The sequence below is a fragment of the Halichoeres trimaculatus genome, unplaced genomic scaffold (assembly GCF_033239565.1).
Source record: "Halichoeres trimaculatus isolate MK-OKI-2021-1 unplaced genomic scaffold, fHalTri1.1 fHalTri1_scaffold_9, whole genome shotgun sequence".
In the NCBI taxonomy this organism is placed as follows: Eukaryota; Metazoa; Chordata; class Actinopteri; order Labriformes; family Labridae; genus Halichoeres; species Halichoeres trimaculatus.
The window spans coordinates 15,447,834-15,475,499 of NW_027437188.1; the positions used below are offsets into that span (position 1 = coordinate 15,447,834).

The 27,666-nt window shown below is 39.7% G+C and overlaps 1 protein-coding gene across 1 annotated transcript; it reads left to right on the plus strand.

Annotated features, from left to right (window-relative positions):
* The first annotated feature begins 145 nt into the window (after window positions 1–145).
* LOC141797840 (uncharacterized) lies at window positions 146–27,666 on the plus strand. Its single transcript, XM_074679524.1, is given in 33 exon segments — window positions 146–185; window positions 465–688; window positions 2,070–2,231; window positions 2,663–2,842; window positions 5,479–5,599; window positions 5,698–5,793; window positions 5,907–6,123; window positions 6,209–6,371; window positions 6,460–6,648; window positions 7,525–7,699; window positions 9,991–10,130; window positions 10,674–10,850; window positions 11,123–11,202; window positions 11,285–11,496; window positions 12,045–12,272; window positions 13,201–13,539; window positions 13,626–13,774; window positions 14,018–14,267; window positions 15,943–16,113; window positions 16,245–16,402; window positions 18,530–18,670; window positions 19,003–19,144; window positions 19,359–19,510; window positions 19,772–19,897; window positions 20,082–20,271; window positions 20,498–20,572; window positions 21,916–21,975; window positions 22,053–22,169; window positions 22,944–23,095; window positions 23,461–23,547; window positions 26,512–26,658; window positions 26,774–26,971; window positions 27,129–27,666. Coding segments are annotated over 33 exon segments (5,205 nt in total). The 3' UTR covers window positions 27,276–27,666.

Here is a 27,666-nt window from a genome sequence, read left to right on the forward strand (position 1 = left end):
AGACAGGATGTTGAGAGACTGTTCACAGATGCCAGATGAACTGTATTTAATAAGCTGCAGTAGGTGGACAAGAAATATGCAAGCGACACTTAGATGCAGGTGTGTGTGGTGGCTGATGCTCCTTCCTCTGTTGGATGGGAACAACATGAGTCATCACTTCCAGGAGATGCTGCCCTGCCAGCCAGGTAAGCTGCCCTGCACATAATTATCTCTAAATAACACTGCAAAAGATGAACCTGACCTTGATCCACATCATATCAAAATCAGATTTTTCTACATTTTAAGAGTCAAACCAATTTTTATTTCATTTTTTATTTGTTCTTGAGGATTGAAATGTAACTCTTCTAGAGTCTCCTTTATATACAGGTTTTTAGCACTTGATGTGCTTTTAGACAACAATTCTTAGCCATCATTCATCCATTTTGATGAAACACATGGTATCATTTTGATTTTATTTCCATTAGGGTTTTACTGTCCTTTGGGGAGCTTTTCTCTGGTCCCCTGTCCCAAAGGAACCTATGGGCCCTCTGCTGGTGCTGTGTCCATAGACAGCTGTCTGAAGTGTCCTCCTCAGCATTACTGTCCTCGACAGGGCCTGTCTGCTTGTTTGCCCTGCGGCCCTGCAGCTCAACAACCTCTTTCTGGTCAGGACACGTGTATTTGCCTGGGACTGGGACAGAGTTTTCAGGTGACAAAATCTATTTTTCAGGACTGACCCTGTTTGAGTATGTTTTTAAGAACATGGAGTTTTCATCTCATCATTCCTAACTTTGCTAATCCACCTAAAACTAAGCCTATCCCTTGTGTTTTTTGTGTGTGTACTCAATAACACGAGAGTAGTTTCTCTGAGAAACTTGAGACTGAACAATCTGTAGCTTAAGGCTGGAAGCTCTGGATCAGGTTCCCTGTCTGTTCTGGATTCGGTTTCCCTGTCTATTGCAGTCCTGTGTGGGTGTTGAGCTCCCCACTCAACAGATCAAATCAAAAGAGTGAGATTTTTAACAATCAGAATTAATTAATGAATGTACAATGGAAGAGAAATGAAGCAAAGTGGACGGAAAACAAACAAAACAAAAAAGGTAGCAGCACGTGAGGAAATACTGGAAGAGTGGGGGAAATTGTTCAATAAGGTCTCCTCTGTCTTTACATTAAAACATTTTAAAAGACCCAGGAAATTATATAAAAAGGGATGATTTTTGCCAGTTTTATCCCAGTATCTTACCTGGATGTATTTTATCCCAGTATCTTACCTGGATGTATTTACAAAAATATCATCTTTATATGTTAAATTGTGATTAAAAGCTTGGCAGTTTAAAACTGCAAGAAAATGAAAATTCTTCCCAACAATATTGGACACTCATGGAAGTTTTTGAGCTTGTTGAAGCCTTTATGTTACCTGTTTTCAATTATTCCTTGTCAGGTTAGGGTTAGGACTTGACAGGTCATTTTAGGGCCTTAACTTTCTGAAGTACTTTTCCATACATCCAGCTTTTCTATGTTTTAACAACTGGTCTTTGCACCATTCTAGGGCTTGTGTCCTGATAAAACCATGTTACTTTAAGGCAGGGGTATTGAACGTTTCTCAGACCAAGGACCCCCGGACTGATGGAGACGGAGCAGGGACCCCCTTTCACATACGAATATAAATTGTGTTTTACATTAAAGCAGGCCTAGTGCTGTGTACAAATGTACCTTGTTAGTGAGCATTCAGTGTATTTAGTATTTAGAAGACCCCCTTCAGTACCTCCATGGACTCTGCTTTAAGGGGTTTAACAGCTTTACATACCACAGCTAAAAAGAAAGGAAAAAAGAAAAGAGACGCAAGTGAAAATTCAAAGTAGAAAAGATGAAGACAATGGAAGATAGATAGATAGATAGATAGATAGATAGATAGATAGATAGATAGATAGATAGATAGATAGATAGATAGATAGATAGATATCTTCACTTAGCTCATTGTCTATAAATGGATGAACAAACTTGACTTATTATGCAACAATGTGACCGATGAGTGAACTGTCATTAGAGTTATACAACATGATGTTTGAACCCAGTCGCCTCTCCTGCAGAACAGCGATGGGCGGTGTGAGTGTGGCCTCGGCTACAAACCTACCAACAATGGAGATGCATGTCTACACAAACTGTTTGATGTCTGCAGAGATGGTAAAAGTCGAACACAGTACGGGGAATGTCTGGATAAGCATCAGTGGTCGCTTCAATGCAGAGAACAGGTACGACTGTTATTATATCAAAGGTAATAGATGTGACATAAATCAGCACCTAAAAATGACAAACACTTCAACCATAGATGAGACCAATGAGTAGGTGTCTTTGCCCCTTTCTCTGTGAACCTTACAGCAGTTTATCTAGTACAGACTTGTATCAGCCACACTTAATGGTTAACTCTGAAGGGCTTCCTCTGACTGTTTGCTAGATAGGACTTCAGTCTTCTTCCCGTGCTGTGTTTATTTTTGTCTCTGTCCTCCTTTGGTAAAAATGACCTTACACCTAGTTACATGCTTGCACTGAAAACAACCAGAGAATGCCACAAGTTTGTGGATAATTTTTAACTTAAAACATGCTCAGACTAAGCTAATCAATATATACATTAGATTTATATAAAAGGGGGGGTTCAAAGTTTTGCACTACTTCTTTTCTGCAGGTGTGTCAGTCTGTGGAGGACTACAGAGGGTATGATGGAGAGCTTGGTCTGTGTATCTGCAGAGGTCCTGCTGGACGATCTTCATGTGGAGGCCTGTGCAGTAAAAGATTACTTAATCAGCTACAGCTCCATTGCCAGGCTAACGGGGAAATGGAGTTGTTTTTTGGCTTTGACGGTCAGGTGAGCTAATGGCAGCTTTGAGAAAAAGACGTACCCAGGTGAATGCAAGCACAAAAAGACAACATAGAGTAGTTTCATAATTCGTACTCGTTGAGTATTAACTGGTTGTTAATTTGATTCTGAGGCTTTTTTAAAGTGTTTTTAACTTTAAAAAAGCTTTTGTTGGTACGAAATTTTGTCTTCTCAAGTAAGAGTTAAAGGACGAGTTAAGAAAATTTTTATTTGGAAAATTCTTTAAAGAAAGCACTCACTAATGGATGATGTTACTATTTTGACATAAAGTTCACCAAACCACAGATAAAATGAAAGTTCCTTACTGTTGCATTAAATATATCATTTTACATTTGAAGTGACTTAATTCCTGGTTCAGTACCAGTAAGAATGTCATGAGTGTGAAATTGGCATGACTCTACGTGCAACCATGTAACCTCTTTTTTTTTGGCCTTAGTGCATTTAAAGTTAGGGCACGGTCACACTGGCCATTTGAACTGTGTTGTAACAAATGTTCGCCCCTCTGCAGTGCTGTTCTTCTGATGGAGAGTACGGCCAGTGGTCACACAACTCCAATATGAACCAGAATTTAGGCACACATGGCACGCCTAAGTCATCTTGAAGCATCCGTCTAAACACAGCCCAATCCCATCAGCTACAACTTCAGTGATTTTTAGGCTGGTGTTAAGTCATTTTGGTCTTACATAGCCCTCTAACACCCTGTTATGGTTTAAAGCAGGGGACACCAACGTGGTGCCCATGGGCACCTGGGTGCCCTCAAGAACCACTTAAAGTGCCCGCAAGGCATGTTCCAAAAACAGCACTGCTCACAATGGAGCTCCATCCTATCAATCAATCAATCAATCAATCAATCAATCAATCAATCAATCAATCAATCAATCAATCAATCAATCAATCAATCAATCTTTATTTGTATAGCGCCAAATCATAACAAATGTTATTTCAAGACACTTTACAAAAACATTAACAGGTCAAGATCCGTAAATGTTAATAAAATTTTATTACCAGAAATCCAACATCAAGACAAGATAAGGAGTCTTATCTTATCTTAACCCACCATGAGTACAGGACTTTGCAGCATTTAGCAAGTTACAATGGCAAGGAAAAACTCCCCTTTAACGGGCAGAAAAATCAGACAGAACCAGACTCATGTTAGACAGACATCTGTCTCGACTGTGTTGGGGTTAGAGAGACAGATAGAGGAGAGAGAGTGGGAGAGAGAATAATGGGGGGTGGGGTGGGGGGTGACACAGAGAGAGGGATAGACACACACACATGCGGGCGTGCACACACACACACACACACACACACACACACACACACACACACACACACACACACACACACACACACACACACACACACACACACACACACACAGAAAGGGAGAGAGAGAGACAGACAGACGCAGTCTGAAGTTTGGCGCTGTGGCGACAGTTAAGGTGAAACCAGCAGGCCGTTCCCGGCAACAATCCAAAGCCGTAGCAGCCCGACAGGAGCACAGCAGCAGGCCGTCTACTTCACCGATCCCCAGGAACCTACAAGACAAACTCAGAGCCTCCCAGAGAGGTGTATGGTCTGTAACTATAACAGGACATTAAGACTAGAATTTAGACTGACAGAAAAAGAGGGAAACAGGAGCCCTGTGTGTCAGTTCCCCCCGGCAGTCTAAACCTGTAGTAGCATGACTAAGAGCTAGTTCAGACCTGATCCAGCTATAACTGTAAGCTTTATCAAAAAGGAAAGTTTTAAGTCTATTCTTAAAGGTTGAGACCGTGTCTGCTCCCCGGACCTCAACCGGTTCCGGCTTCCTACCATCATTGTTCTGTAAATCAATAATAATAGTTGTGAAATAATTAACATTGACCTTTGAGCAGTCTCTTTACATAGTATTACCACTCATTGTTTGATTAATGTTATCAAAAAGTGATCTGTGCAGAATTTTTTTTCATCAGACAAGTACCCCTTTGTGCCACTCATTACCCATGAGGTAGCCCTTGGTCTCAAAAAAATTGGTGATCCCTGGTTTAAAGTGATTATCGAGAGAAGTGGTTGTAGCGGTTAAGTCAAACAATCCAGGCTTTAGGGCTTTAGGTTGGAGCCTCCTTAAGCACAGCATGTTTTGCCAGTGCTAATGTAAGAAATGTGATTAGGAAGCAATGCCATACAGACCTGCCAATTTCTGGTCGATGTAATACTGCCTACCTAGCTTCAGCTAGCTTATGACTTTTTGCAGTTGCTCCAACTACACCAGCCACTGTCACAGTACATGCTTAAAGTTTATCATCCATTGGCCCTTGTTATTTTTGTTTTTCATGGGACCTCCAAATTGAAAGAGCCTTCCTTCTATAACTATTTGTTGTCCCTTTAACCCCACAGCAGAATTTTTGCCTGACCAAATTACCTTGTTCCTGTTTTTTGTCCTTACAGCAGTTTTCAATTAAGGTTCTCACTACAAGGTTCTCCACAAAAAGTTTTTTTTTTTTTTTATTTCCGAGACACAACACAGAGTAGATAAAGAGAACATGGCATGGAGCTACACCACCTGGTAAACAAAAGCATCAATGCATTTATACAGTCTAGTCTTCGTTGCACAGCGGAGTGTGCCTTGTTTGTGTGTGCAGGTGACGGTCGTTTCAGACAGTGTGCTGGAGATGCTTTTCAAACAGTGGGACTCCCAGGGGACCCTTCAGTGCAGCAGCCAACACAGCTCCTCTCATCCTGTGTATATTGTTCAGACATCAGGTCAGACACACATCAGTTACAGAACACTCAGCGGTAGTTTGTAAGGCCATGGCCCTTCCTCTCTGAGGTTTTGTCTGTTTCCTCCATCTCTTCTGCAGAGACTGGATTTCTGGGCCTGATCAGTGGCTTCCCAAAAGAGCTTCAGCAGCTGTTTCCTGTCGCTCAAAGCTCAGCTGGTTCATCACATGCAATCAGTATTTTTTGCTCATTAGCATCTTAAGTCTCTTTGATAGCTTGCAGCGGGTTAAGCAAAAAAGTCTAACATGACTGCCCCACATGTCACTTTTACTGTCTTTTTGTTTCCTAGAAAGAGATTCTGCCATTACAGGAGATTTCAACAACAACAAACATGTGAGTAATGGAAGAGAGGATCATTTCAGCAGCAGGAATGGCCAAAAAGGAGCAAACAAGGGAGACATGAAAGAAACAAGTGTAACTGGAGTGTTGAATCCCACAACATGTCTTCATCTGGGTGACGTTTTGCTCTTCACTGTCAACACGCATCATTACCCTCTGTATGATCTGTACGTCTGATTCTCACCCAAGATCTTATGTGTATTTCTATACAGCTTTGTGCATTGCCCTCAATCCTTAACTCATGTCTTACAGCGACAACTTGTACAACACAAACAGTGACTATGACTGGGGGACATTCAGAAAGCTGGGAGAAGAGCTGACTCTGTCCTGGACTCCTCCTAGTTTCTTCTCAGTGGTCTTCAACCAACCTGGAGTTTATGTTTTCACTCTGAGCAGCAACAAGCACAAACATATGGTGACTCAGTCATCAATGTTCAAACACTGCCAGATATATCCAGGTTGTGTGGCACTGGAACTTACACCATTATCTGCTTTTTACTCAGTATGTGCGGGTGATGCCTGCAGGGGGCCAGTGCTATGAGCCGGGTACCTTCTTTACCACGGTCCCTCGTCATGTGACCAGAATGGGGATCAGCAGAAGACGCAACCTGTTACTGAGGCCAGATTGGCTGGTAACAGGAGGATTGCTATTTGGAGCTGTTGTCATCCTCTGCATATGTGTAACACTTCTGGTGAGTGCTCCTTACACACATATTTAAAGTACCATGATATATATATACATATACTGTGGGGAAAATAAGTATTGAAAGCGTCAACTTTTTTCTCATTTAATTTATTTCTAAAGCCGCAATTGAATTTTTCCAGACATTGGTATTAACTCAAATAAGCAGCAGGTACAATTGTTACAGAGAAAACAATAGGCATTGTGCTCCACCACCATGGCCTCTATGGATGCTAAGCCCTCAAGACTCCATTCCTCAAGAAAAGGCATGTTGAAGCTTGTTTAACATTTGCTAAACAGCATCTTGACAAGCCTGTAGAATACTGGGAGAATGTTGTCTGGTCAGATGAGACCAAAATTAAACTTTCGACTGTCGTACTACATACCATGTTTGGAGGAGAAATGGCACTGCACATCACCCAAAAAATACTATACCAACAGTGAAATTTGGAGGCATCATGGCATGGGGTTGTTTCTCATCTCATGGTATTGGCAAGCTTCATATAATTGACGGAGCAATGAATGGAGCCATGTATGGGGAAATTCTTGATATGAATCTGCTGCCATCCACCAGGATGATGAAGATAAGACGTGGCTGGAGCTTCCAGCAGGACAACAATCCAAAGCACATGGCAAAGTTGACTCTTAAATGGTTTCAAAAAAAGAAAATCAATGTGTTAGAATGGCCTAGTCAATCACCTGACTTAAATCCAATTGAACATTTGTGGAAAGAACTAAAGAAAAGGGTTCACCAGAGGGCACCAAAGAATATTCAAGACTTAAAGATAATCTGTGCAGAGGAATGGGCCAAAATCACACCTGAACAGTGTGGACGATCAGATAAAACTTACAAGAAGCCTCTATAACAATTATCCCACGTGTGCAGATCCTGTTCCGGGAATATGGATGGCCTGAGAAGAAGCCAATCAGAGCACAGTATCGCTCATTGCAGTCAGCATATCACATGGACGACTACTCGTCAAAAGGCTCAAGGGTGGTCTCGGTGAGGAAGATTCATCGAAACCAACAAGCAAGGATGACTCAAGACTCTATTCAACCAGGTATACTTACACACACACACACACACACACACACACACACACACACACACACACATACACACACACACACACATACGCACACACACACAGTCCACAGCCTATTCATTTGAAAGCCTAAAGGCCATCACGTTACATAACTGGCATTCAAACAATCTGCAACTGTCAAAAAAGTCCCTCTCTCTCTCTCTCTCTCACACACACACACACACACACATACACACACATGTTCTTGCATACTCACAGAGACACCATGCAGACTTTTTGTTGGTCTTTTTAGACCCAGGTTTCCTCTTATGTAACTACGACTCTAACCCCTGGGTGTAGCTCCCACCCAACCAATTAGAGCTGAAAAGGCTGCTGTCATCTACCTGATATCACGTGCAGTTACTAACAGTAAGAGTGACAACAGTTCAAATGTCACAGGACCAAGGAAATCACCTCAGATGATATAATCCTGGGATTGCATTTTTGTGGCCGTCACTCATCATACATGTGCACAACACGACCTTGTGGCATTATCTATCATTTCAGTTTTGAATACTGTTTAAAAGGAAATAGCTTTATAATATGCTTGAAAACAGAGAAAAGAATACAAAAAGTCTTAGATCTATGTCAGTTTTGTATAAAATACATAATGAAAGGGACCAAGGCAGATTTAAGGAACAGCACTTTGATTGTGCGAATAAAACCAATATAGTTTACCAAGGCATTAAAGCCACTGATAAACCTACATCTCACATAAAAAAACAACAATACTAAGAAAATAAACAATCCCATTATATTGATAAACTGGCAAGTGGTTATATTCATGATGTGACCTTTACTTTTTTTGTTGGAATTCACACCTTGTCATGTGTGGCAGAAAGAAATGCTCGAACGGTTATGCTGTTAGCAACATAGGTGAAGTTTAATGGATTCACAACTAGAAGGTTTATAAGTAATTAAGATACCAACATGTAGTAACCAAATGTATAAGAAAATGTGTAATCTTTGAAACAACTCATTGGACAAACTGTACAAGTTAGTTAACAACTACTTTTATCATCCAGGCTGGTTTGAGATAAGGCCCTAAAGGTAAGGCCTGCAAGAATTTTCGTTACTTGTTGGTAAACATATCATTAAAACTGGGCTCCTCCTCCTTGGCTCAGTGCCACAGTGCCACTCACGGCCTCCAACCGAAGCAACGTAAACACACTCACAAGCCCAGCAACCACCTGCAGCATCACATTTTTACGTGGGAGAGACTTTAGAGCTGTGCACCTGACTTGGCATTTTAGCACAATCTAATCACAGACATTTGACGCATACCTGGTTAGCAGAAAGCCAACTCGCGTCGCTCTTTGCTCCATGCTGCTCTCCAAGTGCCCCAAAATTAGTCCAAAAGCTCAGCCAAGCTTCACCCTCGTTTAGTAAAAAGCTTTATCTGTTTGGCATTGGTTGTGTTTTTCTTTCTTTGTGCTACATCACCTATCGTAGCTGCTCGGGATAGCTCCTTCCACTCGCCAATCAACACACAAAGTCACTTGAGCACTGGATGTTTAGTGACTGGCCGAGGTAACCACGCTTAGTCTCTGCCGAGAAACGTCCCGATACAACCAAAATATCAACATACAGACAGAGGCGGTAGACACAGACACTGACACACATGTATAGGGACCCAGAAGTGACAACTGAGCCAGATTATTCCTATAAAAGTCGACATTTTATTTTGTAAGAAAATCTTGCAGGCTCTTCCTTTAAATTCTAAATTCGCATAAAGTTGACTGAGAGCAAATCACTACCTCGACACTATCTGAATTCATTTTTGTGCTGGGATACTAACAGCTGTTTATAATAGACTTATAGATTATCTCTATCAGTTATCTGTTGCTTGTTTTGGATTTGTGATTAATACTAATTTTCAAGTGCGTCACATTTATAGAATTACACCCTTGACACAGCAGTATGTAATAATAATACAATATATTTGTTCTTCAAATCTTAAAAGTTTTGCTCTTGGTATCTCAAAGGGAGCTGTTGTCTCTGTTAAAAGTTCATCTATTAACATTTAAAGGTCATTGTTTTTATTATTGTTTGATTTATTTTTTATTGATGTTCATACTTTTTTGTTTTTAATAATATGTATTTAATTTTTGCTGTATTTTCTTAATCATTTTATGTGTACTTTGGCTTTGGCAACATGTTTTTTAAAAACTTCATGCCAATAAAACTCATTTTGAATTTGATTTTGAAGCTGAAGAAGGGACAAACCTGAAATGTGACTGACCTCTGACTCTGTCTCTTGGTTGCAGTCTCTGCTGACACCAAGGATGAGTTCTGGGATTACGAACATCAGGTGGATCTGGAAGCATTCAGCAGCAACACCTTCTACAGCCTCCTTCTTAAACAGAGTCTGTCTGTCACCACACGGCTGGGAAAAATCACCACCGAGGTCCCACTTCAAACGAGTTCAAATACTTGAATTGTTAACATATTCTTCATCGTTATCTAAGATTCACACTCCAGGTTGTGAATTATTAGTGTTGTTTTGATTCATTGTGTCTTTCTTCCTAAATATTGTTGAGTACAGAGTGCACCAAGAGTTGCATTTAAGATGAGGCTTCTTGAAAAACAAACAACAAAAAACTTGATGCATGATAAGCCCTATCTCAAATTGACTCACTTTTTATCTTTTGCTTCTTTACTGTCCCTAACAAACCTTCTTCACACAGTTCTGCTCTGATCATACACACTGTCACGTTGAAATACATTTAATTATTATTACTTGCCCTCATTGTGTTTACTTAATGATTAGACCACAAAGTCTTAAGCAACAGCATAAGAAGGGACAGTTTGACAGTTTGGCATCCCTTTGCCATGTTAACTTGTACTTATTTAAGCATCCTACGCTCCGCTTGGTTGGGGTTAGACATGTGGTCTTAATTATAATATCTGATAAAGATCCTGCCACTTACATATGTCTGTTTGTGTTCAGGTAAAGGAGCTATACCACGGGGTGCTTGAGAAGCTGCAGCTGCTCCACCCACGCCTGCTTACAGAGGAGAGGGTGGGGGAGGGTTATGACAGTGTCAGGAGGGAGGTGGAGAGGGAGGTGGTACGACGAAAGGCTCTGGCCTCACAGCTGGGGGCCCTGCTTGACAGCCAGCTGCAGGTTAACAAATTGTTGCATCTTATCTCTACTTCATTGTTATCCCTTTGTAGAAATCAGGAAAATTTAGTCCAAAAAAAGGGAAAGAAAAAAAATGCAGAACCTCATAATGAAGATTTTGGATTTATAATTTAAAAGCCTTTGTAGCTTTTCTTTGTGACTGAAAAACTTAAGAGTAGATAATTTTTTTATAAACCAAGTTGTCTTTCAAGCTCTTGATGTTTCTTTTATTTGCTCTAATTGCCCAGTACATAAAGCCTGTTTTGTTTCTGTAGGTTTTGAGGCAGGAGCAACAGGCCCAGCAGAGGGTCTACAATGTGTTCACATCTCAGCTCAGAGAGTGCACAAGGCTATTGTCCAAGGTTCATAACAGCAACCAGCCACCCTGTGAGCTCCAACAACAAAAGTAAACCTTGCACCTCTCCTTTTGAAAAAAGATGAGCGTGTGCCCTCCTCCATCTTCAGTCCATTGTTTTCTTTTTATCTTCTAGTTTGATCCAGAGGCTAACTTCCCTGGTGGATGAGATGGGAGAGCTTACGTCAGCAGAGTGTAAACGACTAGGTGCTTGGGGGCTGTTGAGTGAAGGTACAGGGGCCAAGTTGCTCTGCCCTGACACTGGAACTGTTCTGACCAAAAACCACATCTTTGGTAAGTCAGACACTCATGAGTTAGTTAACTGAAAGTACAGTTCTCCCAGGCTCCAAAGACTCTGGGTCTGAATATGAAAGAAACAGCACCACCTACTGCTAAATACACACACTTCAACAACAATGTAGTTTCACAAAGGAAAGATCAAGATCAATGAAATACTCATAGATTATGTTCTACAATTTTTCAGACTAACAATACAACATCAGAGGTCCTTAATTCTGGTCTGCTTTGAGTGCATCACCACAAGCTGTGCTTTAAATTAGCATTACATTGATAGAAGTAACTGGAAATCCACAGGACAGGACAACTCATTTAAAGGTATAATAAAGGGTATAAAGTAAATATTATGATCTTTTTATTGAAAGCTCTGATTCAAAAAAATCTGTTTTCTTCTCAACCTACATTTTTAAGCTTCTTAAGTCCTGTAAAAATAACACACCATTAAACTCTGAATTTAAGAACAATCTTAAAAATGTTGAAACAATCAAATTGATGATGTTCTATCTTTTTTCTATCTTATTTACTTCTCCCTCTCCTCCCTCCAGGTATTGATGGGTCCCTCCGTGCCTGTCAGGCTCTTCATTTTGATTCAGTCACAGGCCTCATAAGGCCAAACGCCCATAGCCACATGCTGTTAAACAGCAGCCACACCATGACAGTACCACCTGATTTCTTCCTCCACCCACAGACTGGGAGGGTCATGCCCATAGCTGGCAACGTTGCATATGATCCAGCAAGCTCCACTTTAGTGCTCACAACTGACTCATGCACAGGTAACGTACGTGCTGAAGTGGTCTAGATTTAGGGGAGGTGGCAGTGTGGGTATTAAGATATTCAGTCATGGATGCCAGTTACTCATAATTTACAAATTGTAATGACAACGGGACAACAACAGCAACACAGTCAAAAACCACAACACAACAAACTTTGCCTCATAGCTAAAGAGTTTTCTGCTCCTCTTCCAGAATTGCTTTTGACAAAAGGTAAAACAGTTCATTTAAATACTGCAGCAGAGTGGCACTGCTGTGAAAGCTGACTCCTGGGGCAAATCCTGCAGTTAAAGACTTTCTTTTCACTTTTGGGTGAAATGTAATCATCAACACACCCAAACGAACAAACAAAAAAATATGGCAGCATTACATGCAGGTTCAAGGGTTAGACCTGTGGTAGATAAAACACAGATGATTTGTTTGGTCTTCTGGCAAGTGCTCACTTTTAACTGCACATTTTAAAATGTTGACTGTAAGGGCAAACTTTAACTCTCTGATGCATGTATTTTGAGTTTTTTTGTTTTGTTTTATTAAGTCTTTTTATTTTCCTTAAGGTGTGTACTTCAACCCTCTGTGTCTGTGCACCAGAGGGTTGAAGTATACACATTTGAGTACAAACCTCTCAGACCCCAATGAAGAATCACCTTAAGTGCACCCTTTAAAATGTTAATTTCCATCAAGTCAGAGTAAACCCATTTCAAGTGCACTCTTTATGCAGTTTTGTGTGCCCCTAAAACTTAAACTTCTGGGTGTAAATTTCTGAAGTAGAACATTTAAGAATACAAATCTAATCCTGAGATGATTGTATTTCTATTGTTAAATCTTAGAAAAAAAAAATCTTTCAAAATTGATCAGCTAGGTGACATCATAACAAGTTTCCCGTTATGAACATGTTTAAAGACTAATTCATGTTTTCCCATGACGCACTCAGGAGACATGGGACAATGGGACAGTCCCCTACTTCCTTTCATTCCTTACCCAACCTCCCGACACTCAGGCCAGCCTCTGCACACTGCTAGACTTAGAGGACTCAAACCAGGCCAGAGACTTCAGCTTGGGGCTCCCATGGCAGACCCAGACACTGGGGTCCCAGTGCCCATTCTGGCTGTAACCATTCACCCCCAGTCTGGACTTGTATACCCTCTGGGAGGGATGTACATCTGTCCTTTCACTCGCATGAAGCAACCCATCCAGATAGGCTGTCCCATGCTGGACCCCAGAACAGGGAATCTGGTGCTCACTGTCGGGGTCAGTCTGGATCCAGTAATAGGTCAGTGCTATGGGGTATTCTTCAGCTCAGCCTGTAACCAGATCACTTAACTGTGTCGGTGTTAACTTTGTTATGTGTGCTCCTAGGCACGGTGCTGCCTGTAGGGGGAGTTCTGTTGGGGGAGTCCTTCATTGAACCTCTGAGCGGCCGGATGGTGAGGGTAGGAGGGGCTAGCTTACGGGCCGGGGTGCTGCTGCCCAGTGCAGGAGGATACCAAACACTCTTGGACAGCAAGGTTTTTGATTATGAACTGTGAAAAATACTACACTGAAGAAAATCCCTGTGCTCTGAATCTACTTCTGATAGCATAATAACATTCATCCATTTATCTATTAATTCACTCTGGGGGCGGTAACCAAAAATGATAAAGGTCATACATGTGGTTACTGGATGCCTCTGAGCAGTAACTTTCATTGTCCTTGTCAGGTTTTCCTGAGTCAGACAGATGATTAATAGAAAACATTTTGACCTCATGCAGGTCATGGCAGTGATGCTCAAAGTTTTGGCGCTCCTGAAGCCAGTAACTGAAGAATGGGCATCAGATCACACTCTGCAGCAGTTTCAGAGCATTGAGAGAGGAAGTGGTCGATCAGATAATCTCCTTGCTGCAGCCAAGGAGCTCCAGCAGTCCTGGAGAAGAAGCCTGCACTGCCAGCTGCAGCTGCAGACCAGGCTGGAAATCCTGCTGGACTGGGCTATAGGTTTCCAGCAAGATGGAGGGGCTCTGGGTAAGTGAGAGCCACGAACGAAAAAACCTTTTTCATTTTCTCCTCGTCTTGCATCAGTTTCAATAAAGTCCTTATCTGCTCTCTTTGTTTTGGGAAATGCTTTCTTTCCCCCCTTATTCTGAATATTCTTCACCTTCCTTAACCGTATCCACTTTTTTGTTAAGATCCTCTGGTAAAAGAAGATAACACTCCTTTTATCATTTATTCCCAAAATTTAATTTCTGCTAGACCCCTCTTATCTCTCTTTCCCTTAAAATTATTCCTTCCACCTTATACTGTGGTATACATAAATAAAACTCGTGCTGAAAAATATTATAACTTTTGAATGGTAATGCTTCAAAGATTAAATCTTATCAGAAACCCAGTGTTTCTGGTGACTGTGTTACTCCTGAAGTTTTGTCCTGAAGTGCCCTCTACTGACAAGAGGGAGAACAAACACAGTATATTTATATTTCACCTCTTGTATATGCAGCGCTTTACAAATTTATTAAACCACCCGTCGAAAAAAAAGAATACTATCCAAGATTATGAAGGGCTTTACTTTGGACTTCCTTTCTTAGTGAGTTCCCTACACTTCTCTATTTTCACAATGTGCAGTCAAAATTCACAGTGCCATCCCCAAATTTAAGCCAGCACACTGGATATCTTAAAAGTCAGAAACTGATTAAGAATAATACACAACTACTATTTTTTGGACAGGAATGCAAGTAAATAAATGTAATTTGGCAATCAAAAAATGGTATGTCTTTCTTTATATATATTTTCAAATAAAAAGCTACATTTGAAAACTCATATATAACAACAATAACTTTATTTGAGCATTAAATATATCATTATAGTTTAAAGTCTTGGAAATACTGGTGGATTAACCATTACAGAAACATACAAAAATAATAATGTGATCAACAATATGGACAGAGGTGGCAAATGACTGACAAAAGGTGGCGGTCTAATAAATGTAAGCATTGCATTTGTATGTACATATAGAGATGTATAGATTTAGACATAACCACAGTTATAAACAATTTACTGTTCTTTGGGATGCTTTGATTTTTCACATAAGGACAGCATGTGCACCTGTGGGACCTTCACGACCTGTATGTGTCACAGAAAGAAGCAGGTTTGAGATGCAGGGACCATAAAGCTATTATAGCATCATTATTTCTGACATAGATACACTGTACGAGTGAATGGGTAAACCTGTTATTTAGTATATATGTCTACTTAGTTTTTCTACATACAAATGGAGTCCTGTTTAAAATTCTTTAACTCACTCAATGACTAAATCAATTCAAGTCTCACTGCAATCAAATTGTGTATGTTCGACTGATTAATGTCCCACAGACTCATTTTCATGTCTTTTTAGTTTGATGCCTGAGCTTTTAACTCATCATTGATCTAATTATGCCTGTACTTAAAGATTTTGTTTGTGCTGTCATCTTTAATCATCGTTCAATGTCAGGCATGATGCATCCTGTATTTTGCTCACATTGCAACTCTGCTGTGGTCACTTTCTGCTGATGTGCCTGTACGGCCATGAGTGCTCTGCTCGCTGATCTGCTCATTATTTTTGCTTCTTGTATTGTTTAATGTGATTTCAGTCCTCTGTCATGGCTTTTTCATGATTCATGCTCTGTTATTTCTGGTCTGGCTTCTTCTGTGCTGCCTCATACAGGAGAGATGCCACTCACAGGCTCTAACATGTGTGTGCCTGCTCTGCTGGGGATGGAGTACCCTGACCCAGAAGGGTCTGGTCTTTGTGTACCTGTGTTGGGCTGTCAAACTGACCATGTTAATGGGATAGTGGTGCCGTTGGCAGGAACCATGGAAGACCCAGATGGCAAAGGTACTCCAGTGTAACAGTTTAGCTCAGGCTAATGTTCACCTGACGTGTTTTTCTTATTCTGTCTATAAATTTTATTTAACAGTAAGAAATAAAATGAAAAAAGCAACCTATCTCTATCTTCCATTTCATAGGTCTAGTGGCCATCCGTTATGGATCTCAGACTATTGATCCAGTGACAGGGCTGTTGGCCCCAGTGGTTGGAGCCAGGCTAGATACAGCCAAGAGAAATGTTGTTCCTGTCACAGCGTCCTTCTGTCAAATGATGCTGGATCAAACCGACAGCGTACAGGTGAAGAAGTCTTTGTAATCTATTTGTGATAAAACACAAGTTACATGGTGAAGTAAGGTTCAAAAAAGTTATGTTGTAAAGTAAATGTTTTTTTTTTCATTTCATTCAGTAATGTCAACACCAAATATTGTACCCAATATTGACATTTCAGACAAAATAATAGAATCAAGAGTCTTGTGTTAAAAGAATTACTGAAAGGTATAGGCAGAAGCAAAATCCTTATAAAAGCCTATCCTTTGTTATCAACTTTGTAGGCTACCAACCTCCAGAAAACCAAAGAAACAACAACACAGATAATTAATCATACTTTTAAGCTTCAAAAATAGCTTTACAAACCCTTTTCTTAAAAACCAAAAATATGACGTATTTAAATTTATGCTGGCATCTTTCCAGAATTCAACTCAAATAATGCAGATATATCTCCTTTTCATTCCTTTTTTGGCTTTTTGTACAGTACATTTACAAACACCTCTGAGATTATATGGACTGTCTTGAATTGAAAAGAACCTTTGTATTGAGTTAGGAAGCATTTTTGATTTTGCTTTGAAAACAATTGGCATTATTTTATAATAAAACAGATCAGAAAATTCCATAACATGAGAATTTAGAAACAATGGCGCTGTGTGAGCATAATAGTCAGCCTTATTGAGGATACATATAGCTTGGTTTTTGCTATTTTGTTATTGCATTTATGGTGGTTTTAGAGGTGGATCCCCACCATTCAGAACAGTAAGACATATAGGGAACAATCAATGAGTGTTAAATCAAATGCAAAGCCTTGGAATTCAACACATTTCTAGATTTATACAGGATTGCAAGTGATTTTGAGTTTTTTTCCTTTAATGTATTCAATGTGTTGTTTCCATGTTGGCTTTTGATCAATGTCAACACCAAGGAATTTATTCTCAGAAACTCTTTCAATGTCACCATTGCAGATTTGCACTGTCATTGAGATTCCCCCAAAAAAATAAATTTTGTTTTCTTGATATTTAGAGATAATTTATTGATATCAAACCAAGTTTTGAGATTTTCCAGCTCCACTTCTACACAAGACAAAAGCTCCTTTAAATTCTTACCAGAGCAAAACAAATTGGTATCATCTGCAAATATTACATATCCAAAAAAATCTGTTACATTGCAGATATCATTGATGTAAAGAATAAACAGTATTGGACCAATCACTGATCCTTGTGGTACCCCACATGTAATCTTTCTAAGTGCCGACATAGTATCATTAATTTGTACACACTGGTGCCTAAACGACCTAAACAACTTTCCAGCCAAGACTAAGCAGCCCCTCGTAGTCCATATACCTCTAATTTCTTCAATAACTGTCTGTGATCTATGCTGTCAAAAGCCTTCTGCAGATCAATATACAGACCAATAGGACATTCACTGTTTTCATTTTCATTTGCTATTTCTTCAACCATTTGCATTGATGCAAAAGTAGTAGTTCTGCTTTCTCTAAATCCATATTGATTTTCACTTAATAGTTTCTTTTTATTTAGAAATAGAATAGAATAGAAGAGAAAATACTTTATTTATCCCAGAGGGGATAAATAGCAGCAATCAAGAAAACAAAAGTAAGAAAGGGTATAGAAAGTGCAAAAAGGTCCACAAAAAAATAGAACAAAACACAACTATATAATAATAATAATAATAATAATAATAATAATAATAATAATAATAATAATAATAATAATAATAATATGTGTGATATAATAAAATATAATATAATATAATATAATATGATATAATATAATATAATACAATATAATATAATATAATATTATATTATATTATATTATATTATATAATAAAATATTATATTATATTATATTATATTATATTATATTATATTATATTATATTATATTATATTATATTATATTATATTATATTATATTATAATAAATAAAACAAAATTATGAACAAATTTAATTGTTTCACAAACAATTTCTCCAGAATTTTAGAAAACTGTGGCAGAAGTGGTATTGGTCTGTAATTTTCCATGCAGTGTTTGTCTCCTTTTAAATGCTTTTCATTTTTCCTTCCTCCACCATGAACAAATTGACAAGAACAACTAAATCTAGAGTTCTAACTTTTCTTTGCTGCTTTTCTGAGCCAGGTGGAGGCGCTGCAGAGAGAGGTGTGTGCCAGGAACACTTACTGGCAGCAGCAGAGGCAGCGGGAGGAAGATATTTTATCAGATCTGGATTCTGCTCTGTTCCAGTGTCTCTTTAAAGCCACAGAGGCAAACTCTCAACAGGTCAGCAGGAGCTTTGGCTGGAAATTTCTTATACAGCTTGGACTCAGAGTGGAGAGGGAAGAATTCAAAAGGGATTATTCTTTGATCATTTTAAAATGATTGGATAAAGGAAGTGAAAGACTGTTAGAGGCTACTACATCTTAAGAAACTGCTGAAGCGTTTCTTAAGATGCTGAAAAACTGAAAGCAGGCTAGTTTGTGGTTAGGTTTTTGAGGACAATTTGTAAGATTGCTTTTTGTATGACAGTCATGTATGTTTGTTTAGCATGAACCCTTGAACTGAAAAGGCGTCCACTTTTCATCTTCCAAATGTAAACGTGTGCTCTGCTGTAGGTGCAGTGGTCAGGAAAGCAGCTGAGGGAAGCAGCTGTGGAGCTGCAGGATTCAGCACAGACTGAAACCCGGAGAAGAGCAGCTCAGCACTCCCACTTGGCTCTGATCTTGCCTCCACATGTATTACACCTCCTTACACTGGGTAAAATTGTCTGGCAAGCTGGCAGAATGGAAAGAGTGAAGAAAATTACACTCACGACCCGCTTTGTGTTTCTATTCATCTCGCTCCAGAAGAGAAAGACGCATCCTGCCAGAGTCTCCTATCATACCCCCTCAGTTGCACAGTAATTTGCATAATTTCAATATTTTATTTGGGTTGGCAGCATGTCTTTGTGCATCTCTGTCTGCCTGTTTAGGTGATGAAGAGGAGTGGGATCAGCAGCATGGTTTCCACTCTGGGTTCATATCAGGCTTGGAGAAGGTGGATGTGTGTTTGGAGCAGCTGCAGCAAAACCAGGAAAAATGGGCAACAAAGGGACAAGACCAGACTTCAGCTCTGCACAACATGGTGTGAATGACTGGTCTATTTTTTGTTTCTCTTGTTGAATGAAAGACGCACATGGTTGTTTTCATTGCTTACCCTCTTTTCAGAGCAAAATGTATCAGACTCAAGATTTTACAGGGAGCTTAGAAAGCTCCAGTAATTAAATTTTAATGGGAGCTTTGTGCTGCGAGGCGACATTTTGAACATTTAGATCTTAATGTAAGTATGAACAATGTTTTTTTTTTTTTTTTTTTTTGCATATGCTTGTCTTCACACATCCTCCAGGAAAGAGACATGGAACAGAAAGAAATATGGGAGCAGCTTTGCTCTGTACAGGCAGGGTTGGAGGCTGCTGTTAATGTACTTCACTGTGTCAGACTCCTTTATCAGCTCCACGCTGACACTGCTCAGGTCAAATCACACACACCTGCACAAACACACACATTTAGTTAAAAAATAACTTAGTTGCAAGTTTTATTTCTCATTATTAATATCAAAGCTAATGGTTTTTAATGCACATTTATTGAGCATCATTGGGAATTTGAGACATAGACGGATATTTTCCTGAACTTCATGTCTCCTTTTGTTTCTTCAGGCTGTGTTGTGTGGGAACTTTTGGTACAGAGAGTATGGTCTAGTCCAGTGTTGTGTGCACCGACACCCTGTGAAGCTCATGGGTTTGTTCCAGCAGAAGGCTTTACCTCTGCTGCAAAGACTGAACCAGCTCCTGGAGGACAAAGCACCTTTCAGCTACTCCCCAAGCACCTGTAATCAGTTTGTTTCTGGTCAGGACCACATACCTAACACGTACCTTACAACAGCAGGCACGAAAGTATGATAGGACACATAGTTTGGCTGAGCCTTAATTTCTCACTGAATTCAGATTTTTATATATCTTTTTCTCCTGCATATGTAGATATTCTCTGACATATTGATAACAAGACATCAAAAAATAATTAAATAATGTCTATGCTTGAGACCATCTCAGCTGTCTGCTCTGATTTGTTTCAGATCTATCACCAAAGCAGGTCGATGTCCTGGGCACAGTCTCCAGAGTGTTTACATCATCTGCGCCTGTGGGGAAAGGTATGTGATTTTTTTCTATCCATTACTCTTTGGCTACATCTCTGTATTTGTGTGTAGAAAGAGTATGGTTATCAAGGATTGGGAAAGTACACCCCTGGAGCAAATGCAATACAAAAACATCACTGGGTATTCTTTTTAATGGTTAGTAAACAATGGATGTTTGAAACCCAGATTTCTTCTTTAAAGTAGCTAATGATGTCATTGAGTCAGGGTCAGAGAGTTTATTATGATACTGATAAGTCAATTAATGACAATGCCTTCCATAAAGAGGCTGCATTTAAGTTCAGCAATGAAGAAAACAAAACTTTAACCACTGTTCCCACGACACAAAGATGTCTCTAAATTCAAGCTGAACTTGGCCCCAAAACAGACAAACCGTGAAGACACAACAATCCGGCAGAGACTGGATTACAGTGTGGGGTTCTTGTAGGCAACAGTGATTGGATGATGGCTTGCAGAGGGCTGTGACGTGGAAAAAGAAAAACAAAAGAAAGTGGTCACAAAGTTTCCTGTTATGTAGAACTGGCTTCCCACAGTACGTCTGTTAAAACTGAAAAAAGCACTTCTGGGGTAACACCTTCAAAAAACCTCAACATGACCTAAATACTGCAATTGTTACACTGAACATTTCTATGTGGCTTCTTACATTTTGACTGACAGACTATGAAACCTTAAAAAAAAAACTAAAAACCCTTCTCTTCATGTTTTTTTTTCTCTTCCAGGAAAAGTGTTTATCTTTACTTAAAATTGACACAAATAACTAAATGATAATGAATAAATGAAAAGATAAGATAGATATAAAAACATGTAAAAACAAAAAAAAAAAAAAAACAACAACAACAAAAAAACACACATTAATATAAAATTAAAAAAAAAAATTAAATAAGCTGATCCAACCCCAAGTATTGCAAGAGTTGAGTCTGGTTTGATATGTTTCTGTAAAATCTCAGATAAACTTTAGAATACCTTGATCCAATGAGGCTGGTTTCTGTCCACACGGGTCGCAGAGTGAATTTACAGTATTTTTTAGAAAGTTTCAACTTTGATGGATGAAGCCTGTGTCAGATTTTGAGTTGTATCAGTCCATATCTGGTACATACAGATAAAGAGTGCACATGATCCTGAGCCTGTCTATTGGTTTCCTGAGGTTTCCACTGCAAGGCCCTCCTGTCAAGCTTCCTTTAGATGCTCAAACTGTGGCTGGGCTGCACTGTCCATTTGTACAGACGTACACTGCTCATTTTTCTGGCAAGAAGACAAAATAACAAAACCAAACAAACAAACAAACAAAAAAAACCCTACCCTCATTCTACTAATGTTATCAAACTTGAATTTTCTAACAGACAGCCAACCACTGAAAGAAATGGCCCAACCTACACATATTTCCATCCCCAGAATCTCAGGTAACACCATTCTGTAAAATAAAACACATTCCCAATATTAGAGTTACCAACTTCATTGATAATTTTGTATCCTACAGAAGAAGAGTGGAGCAAGCTGCTGGAGCTCTCTCCGCTGTTTCAGTCGCTGAAGGGACTGGAGCAGCAGCTGAAGAGCTGCGTGTGTGGGAAACAGCCACTCGAAGAAGAGCATGGTGGTATGTTTCAGTCTAGTTAAGGTTCTGGTTTTTAAGTGAGCAATGAGTTTGAAGGACATAAACAACACCTCTGGTAGGCAGCAAATGCACTATATAATGATGCCATTTAAAAAAAAGAAAGAAAAGGGGAAAAAAGCAACAAAGTGATAAAAATGACAAAAAACCCTAATTGGTAAGATTTTTATTAAACTCTGTGTAAAGGCCAATAAGCAATCAGTAGCCGTGAGAAATGAGCCCAGGGCTGAAGCAATAAAACTTTAGTTTATGGAGCATCCCAATGAGGCTGGTTCAAGAGGTATCTATTCGAAATATTGGTAACACAAATTAAAAATGCAAATTTTTACGGCTAAAACAAACTGATTTACATCCTCAGACAGAAAATGACTTAAGTTTGGATGGATCACTTCTCTAACTGCTCACAGGAGCTGAAAAGAGGTACAGCTGTGGCTGAAAGCAAAAGGGCTTTGTTCCTCTTTACCTCACACCAACTCCACAAAGTAAGGTTAAGTCAGGTTTTTCAGTATAACACCCTTCACCCTGCAGCTCCAAAACTTTGCAGAAACAGATGGGTGCATGCATGTATTAAAGACTCTATAGTTATAAGTTGGTTTATTTAGATCCAGAGACTCAAGATACAAAGATTCTCTCACATTTGCCCAATGCAACAATGACTTCACACATGTTTGGTGAGGATTAGTTTTGCAGTAATTTATGTGAATCTTGTGGTTTTCTGAATATATTTAATTAGAATTCTGGTTCCGTGTTTTTGTGCAGAGAGAGGCCAAAATTTTGTTGACATCCTTGAAGCTCAGTGGGAGTGTGAGGGAGAGCTGATTCCTCTGGACTTGTCAGTCCTTAACCCCAGAGAGTTCCTCGTGTACCAGCACGGACTTTTTCTGATGTTCAAGTTTCACGATCTAAAACTGGTTGGTGCAAAATCTCAGTCTTACTCCCACCCCTGCTTTTTATTTATTTAATAATAAAAATAAATGAATAAATAAAAAAAAACTTCTCAACCCTTGATTTTGAGACTTTGAGTGATGTTGCCTTAAGCTATCTTCTTGATGTCAATATATTATTCATAAGCCATGTGCAGCATGAAAAGCACATTTCCAGCCCTTTACTTCTAAAAGAACTGAAACTGCATGCTGGTGCGGGAGCTCTGACCCTTTATCTTCTTATCATTTGTTTTTTAAATTCATAATTCTGTGTCTTTTTTTTTACATTCTCACTGAACGCAGGTAGGCATTTTGTGATGGAAAGCTTGAATTGTTATTCTCTTTACCAACAGACCCCAACTGTTTCTCTTCAGATAGCAGCCAGTCTCCCCAACAACAACTACTTCAACAATGCCTTCAGGAATTCCTTCTTTTATCAGGTAACCATGTATCCTTTTTGTTTGAATATGTCATTCTTATTTCAGCCAGGGAACAGTTTCTCTGTGCTGTGTGTTTGCTCCAAACTAGACCATATATCACTGGCATTAGCGCTGATAAACTGACAACAAACATAAGAAAACAATACAGTAAATAAGACACACACACATCACCCTCAAGCTGTGTGTGAAAATACATCAGCTGAACTGAAACTTCTGATACGTTCGCTGAAACCAACAAAGAACTCAAGATAAGATAATATCTAACCCAAAAGGCTGCAGAGATCATGTGGTTATCAGGATGCTCAAGTATCAGTGTTTCACACAGTGAAGCCACAAGCTGCGTTTCCCTTACACCTGGAATAGTTTTTACGCTCTCATGAGGTGGGTTCTCAGAAGTTTGGATATTGAACTTTATCGCAAAAGTGCAAGTTTTCATAAAGACTGTTTCTCAGATAACAGAGCCCTTTAAAGAACCTGTCCATGTGTTCAACTACTGCTGGCTCACCAAAAACCATCATAGGATTAACATTAGACTCCTCTCTTGGTAGCCCAATATGTTCTACAACCCTATAGTCTTATCCTCCAGGTCGGTCTTGTGAGTTTGGGTTGGTGTGGGGTCAGTGGCCTGTTTGAATTTTGGAGAGTCATGGTGAAGTGTGCATATTTAGCTGTTTCATGATATTTGCTGTCAACACTTTTCAACATTAGACAGAACTAAGCTTTAAGAGGAGATGCAAAAGTTAGATTCATAATTTTTCCAAAGCCACAACACAACATCAGTGCAGCCACTATGGAAGTTAAGAGGACAGTTGTCCCGTCAGACACAGAGAAGTTGTGAAAGTAAATGATTGTTTTTTTTCAAGGGACTTTGAGGATTTTCTGAGTGATTTTGAAAAAGTCTCCCTTCTACCCACTATTTAATATGAGATTATCAGCGCCAATAAAGGTTATTTCAAAATGCTACTTCATAGCTTCCCACTGGGGTCAAGCAGGACCGGATTGATTTATGGCATGTCTAAGTCTCTATGACAACACTACGGCTGATGAAGTGAGAAGAGAAATCTGTGTTTTTCTCTGTTAAAATGATTTCTGTGATTAATTTTGTAGTGAAGACTAACTTTCAGACAGAAAAAGGTCAGAAGAGCAGAGGAAAGCTTAACAGGAGAGTGACACAGCCCAAGCTTCAGTCCAAAAAAGCTGAGGTATTTGTTATAGTGTTCATTCCAACCCACATGCAGCACTTGAGAGTCTATCAGTAAAATGAAGAGTGAGGTTACGTTAGCTCTGTTTGGTAGATGACTGGCAGGACATAACCAGGATTCACTGACATTACACATCACAGACACATCTCACAGCGCCAGGCTGTCAGTAGCGCTACAAACTGACAGTTTGGTTGTCATCACGTTACCCTTCGGATACGTTGTAGCACTGGGCTGCAAGTAGCCCTCAGTGGTGGCTGCTGGTCAGTCAAGGAGGGGAAGCTAATTTTTTCCTGCCTACGTCATAAATTTGTTTATTTATTTAGACGTAAATTCTATCCTCCGTGCCAGCTTGCTAGCTGCTGGAGCTGCTACGTGAGACTACGACAGGCTGTAAGTGTGAGTGACAGGGGGAGAAGCTCTGTAGCTGTAGCTGCTTATTGGTGAAAAGAGAGAGAATCTTTAAACACAATGCTCGTCATTTTTAAGAAAAGTAAACTTGCTGGGGATTGATAAAGCCTCCGGATCAGTCCAGAACAACTGACTGTTAAACTCAGAACATGCCCCGGTGGAGGGTTATACTTCAAGATTGCTGACTGGCTCAATTCACTGTCAATCAAAAAGGGAGTCGGCCTCAGACGGATCATCAAATCATCATGCAGAAGCCCAGCGTCCAGGCCAGCCCACTGCCTCTTAGACCCTCAGAGATGCTGAGTGTCCGATGGGCGGGACAAAGCCCAGTGTTTATCCAATGACTGTCCAGTTTCCACAGTGGAACAACCCACTCTACGCTTGCCCCCTGAAGTCAGAAGACGCTCAGCGTCCGACTGTGTTAAAGCGCTGAGATGCTTCGGGATGAATGAGAAGGACGAGCCAGTTACCTGTGATAGGTAGCTGATTCTGAACAAAAGATGAAGGAATTCTAGCTCAAATTTTGTCAATGAAATGCACACACAGCAGTACATATCACCACTTTTTTTGGGGACATTTTAGGAGAAGCTGAGCTTCCCTTGCAGTCTGAGAGCAATCGCCACTGATGAGATCTATACTTGTTATTCAAAAGAAAGATGGGGGAACAGTGAGACACTTAGGGGAAAGGAGGATATAGTGTAACTAAACAGCATAACGATCCACACACTGGCCAACTTGTCTCTTTCCCTTACTATTGTCTACTCAGGCCACAGCACAGCAGCAGCCCTCCGTGTCCATCTGCTCTTTACATCTTTTCAAAGTGCACTCTTATGCTGATGGTGCAATTCAGTGAACAGTCCCAGTAGAGGAAAACTTGAGAGAACATCATGTTCAGGGGACACAAGAGGCTCCATTCTCTGCTCACCCCTCCTGTTATCACAGAGTAAAGAGGTCAGGCTGGAAGACTCCTCATATCATAAAATCACAAGTATAAGCAGAGTCTATGAATTAAGGAGGTTGGAGGTTAGAAACTTTGTTTCAGGGTTGCGATTTTCTCAGACTTTAGAAAGCTTAAAACTTTGCTTGGAGAAGGAACCAACTACAGACTTGAGGCTCTAGTCTAAAACTAAAGACTTTAAATAAAGAGTTGACTATATTTAGGCACCAACTTCTTCACACCTACTGTCAGTTTATTAAGGTCAATCACTAAATTAGAACAAACCCTTTGAGTTCCCAACAGCAGACATTGTACTTTGTATTTTTGGGTGTAATCCTACGTGACACCCTACACATGTTTGTGGCGTGTCTCTGAGAATAACCCATGGATTCGTGTGAATGACTGCTTTGTTGACAGGAGGCCGAGGAGACGCTCTTTGTCCGTCGACAAAGACTCCAGTCAGTCGGAGGTTTCTCTCTGATGCTGCTCCACTGTCTGTCCCACATCAAAATAAAAGACATGAGTTCTGACTCCAGCCCTCACTTCCAGAGGATTTTCTTCAAGGTGAAGTTTAAAGTTTGCCAGAATAATTGAAAGTCTGACACTTTGTATTGTTTTTTTGATGTTTCTATACTGCGCTTTTAATTGAAAACTTTTCATCTTACGATGTATTTCACAGACACTGCAGGCTGGTCTTGGGGAGTTGTTCCATGCCAGACTTGATGTCTCTCTTTCTGGCCAGGAAGCTAATTTGTGTGTATCGCCTCTCAACCAAGGGGCCCCATCAGAGAATGTTAATAGGCCTCTTTCAGACTCTCGTTCTTCTTCACTGCTACACCAGCTCCACAAACCAAGCAGAGGGTTGCTGTCTGAAGATGTAGGAATATGATAATTCTGCTTACTGTGGTCCTTTCTTCTAGATTTACTTCCACTTTTGTGTACGTGCAGTATGCAAGGTATATGCTGGGGAGGAAAACAGAGCCCCGGCAAGGGTCTTATTGTTCTTCTTCTTTTTCTTTTTAAATTCATTTTAGGAAGTTGAAGAGCTGCAGAAGAAGCATCAAGAAACTTCTCTGTTCTCACACCTCGAGAATCTGTTAAGGGAAAAATCCTCTGAGACCACAGCGAACTGCGATAAGCAAAACAAGAAGACAGACGACAAGACTCAAATTCTTCTATAGGAGTGTAAAGTGCAAATTAAACTTTTCTTTATTTTTTTTTTAACATATGATAAACAATTGTGCCAAATTTGAAGTGGTCAAGCTTCTGTTGAAGTAAAATTCAGTTCTTTCCAAAGTTTGTCGCCTCCTTAAAAAAAATTTGAGCATTCATTTCAGCATTCATTCTGCTTTATTCTTGTAATCACTCATCAGAAAAACACTTGTGCTATGTTATTTTTTTTTTCAAACAAAACAACACAAGTATCTCAATGTGTTTTAGATACAATTTTATTGCTTGAAAGTTCAGACATGATTTTGGAATTATTCCACAAAAAGCATCACATTACAAGAAGATTCATTGAATTTTCTAACCTGTATTTGTTTTTTGTTTTTTAAAAAAGGACACAGACAT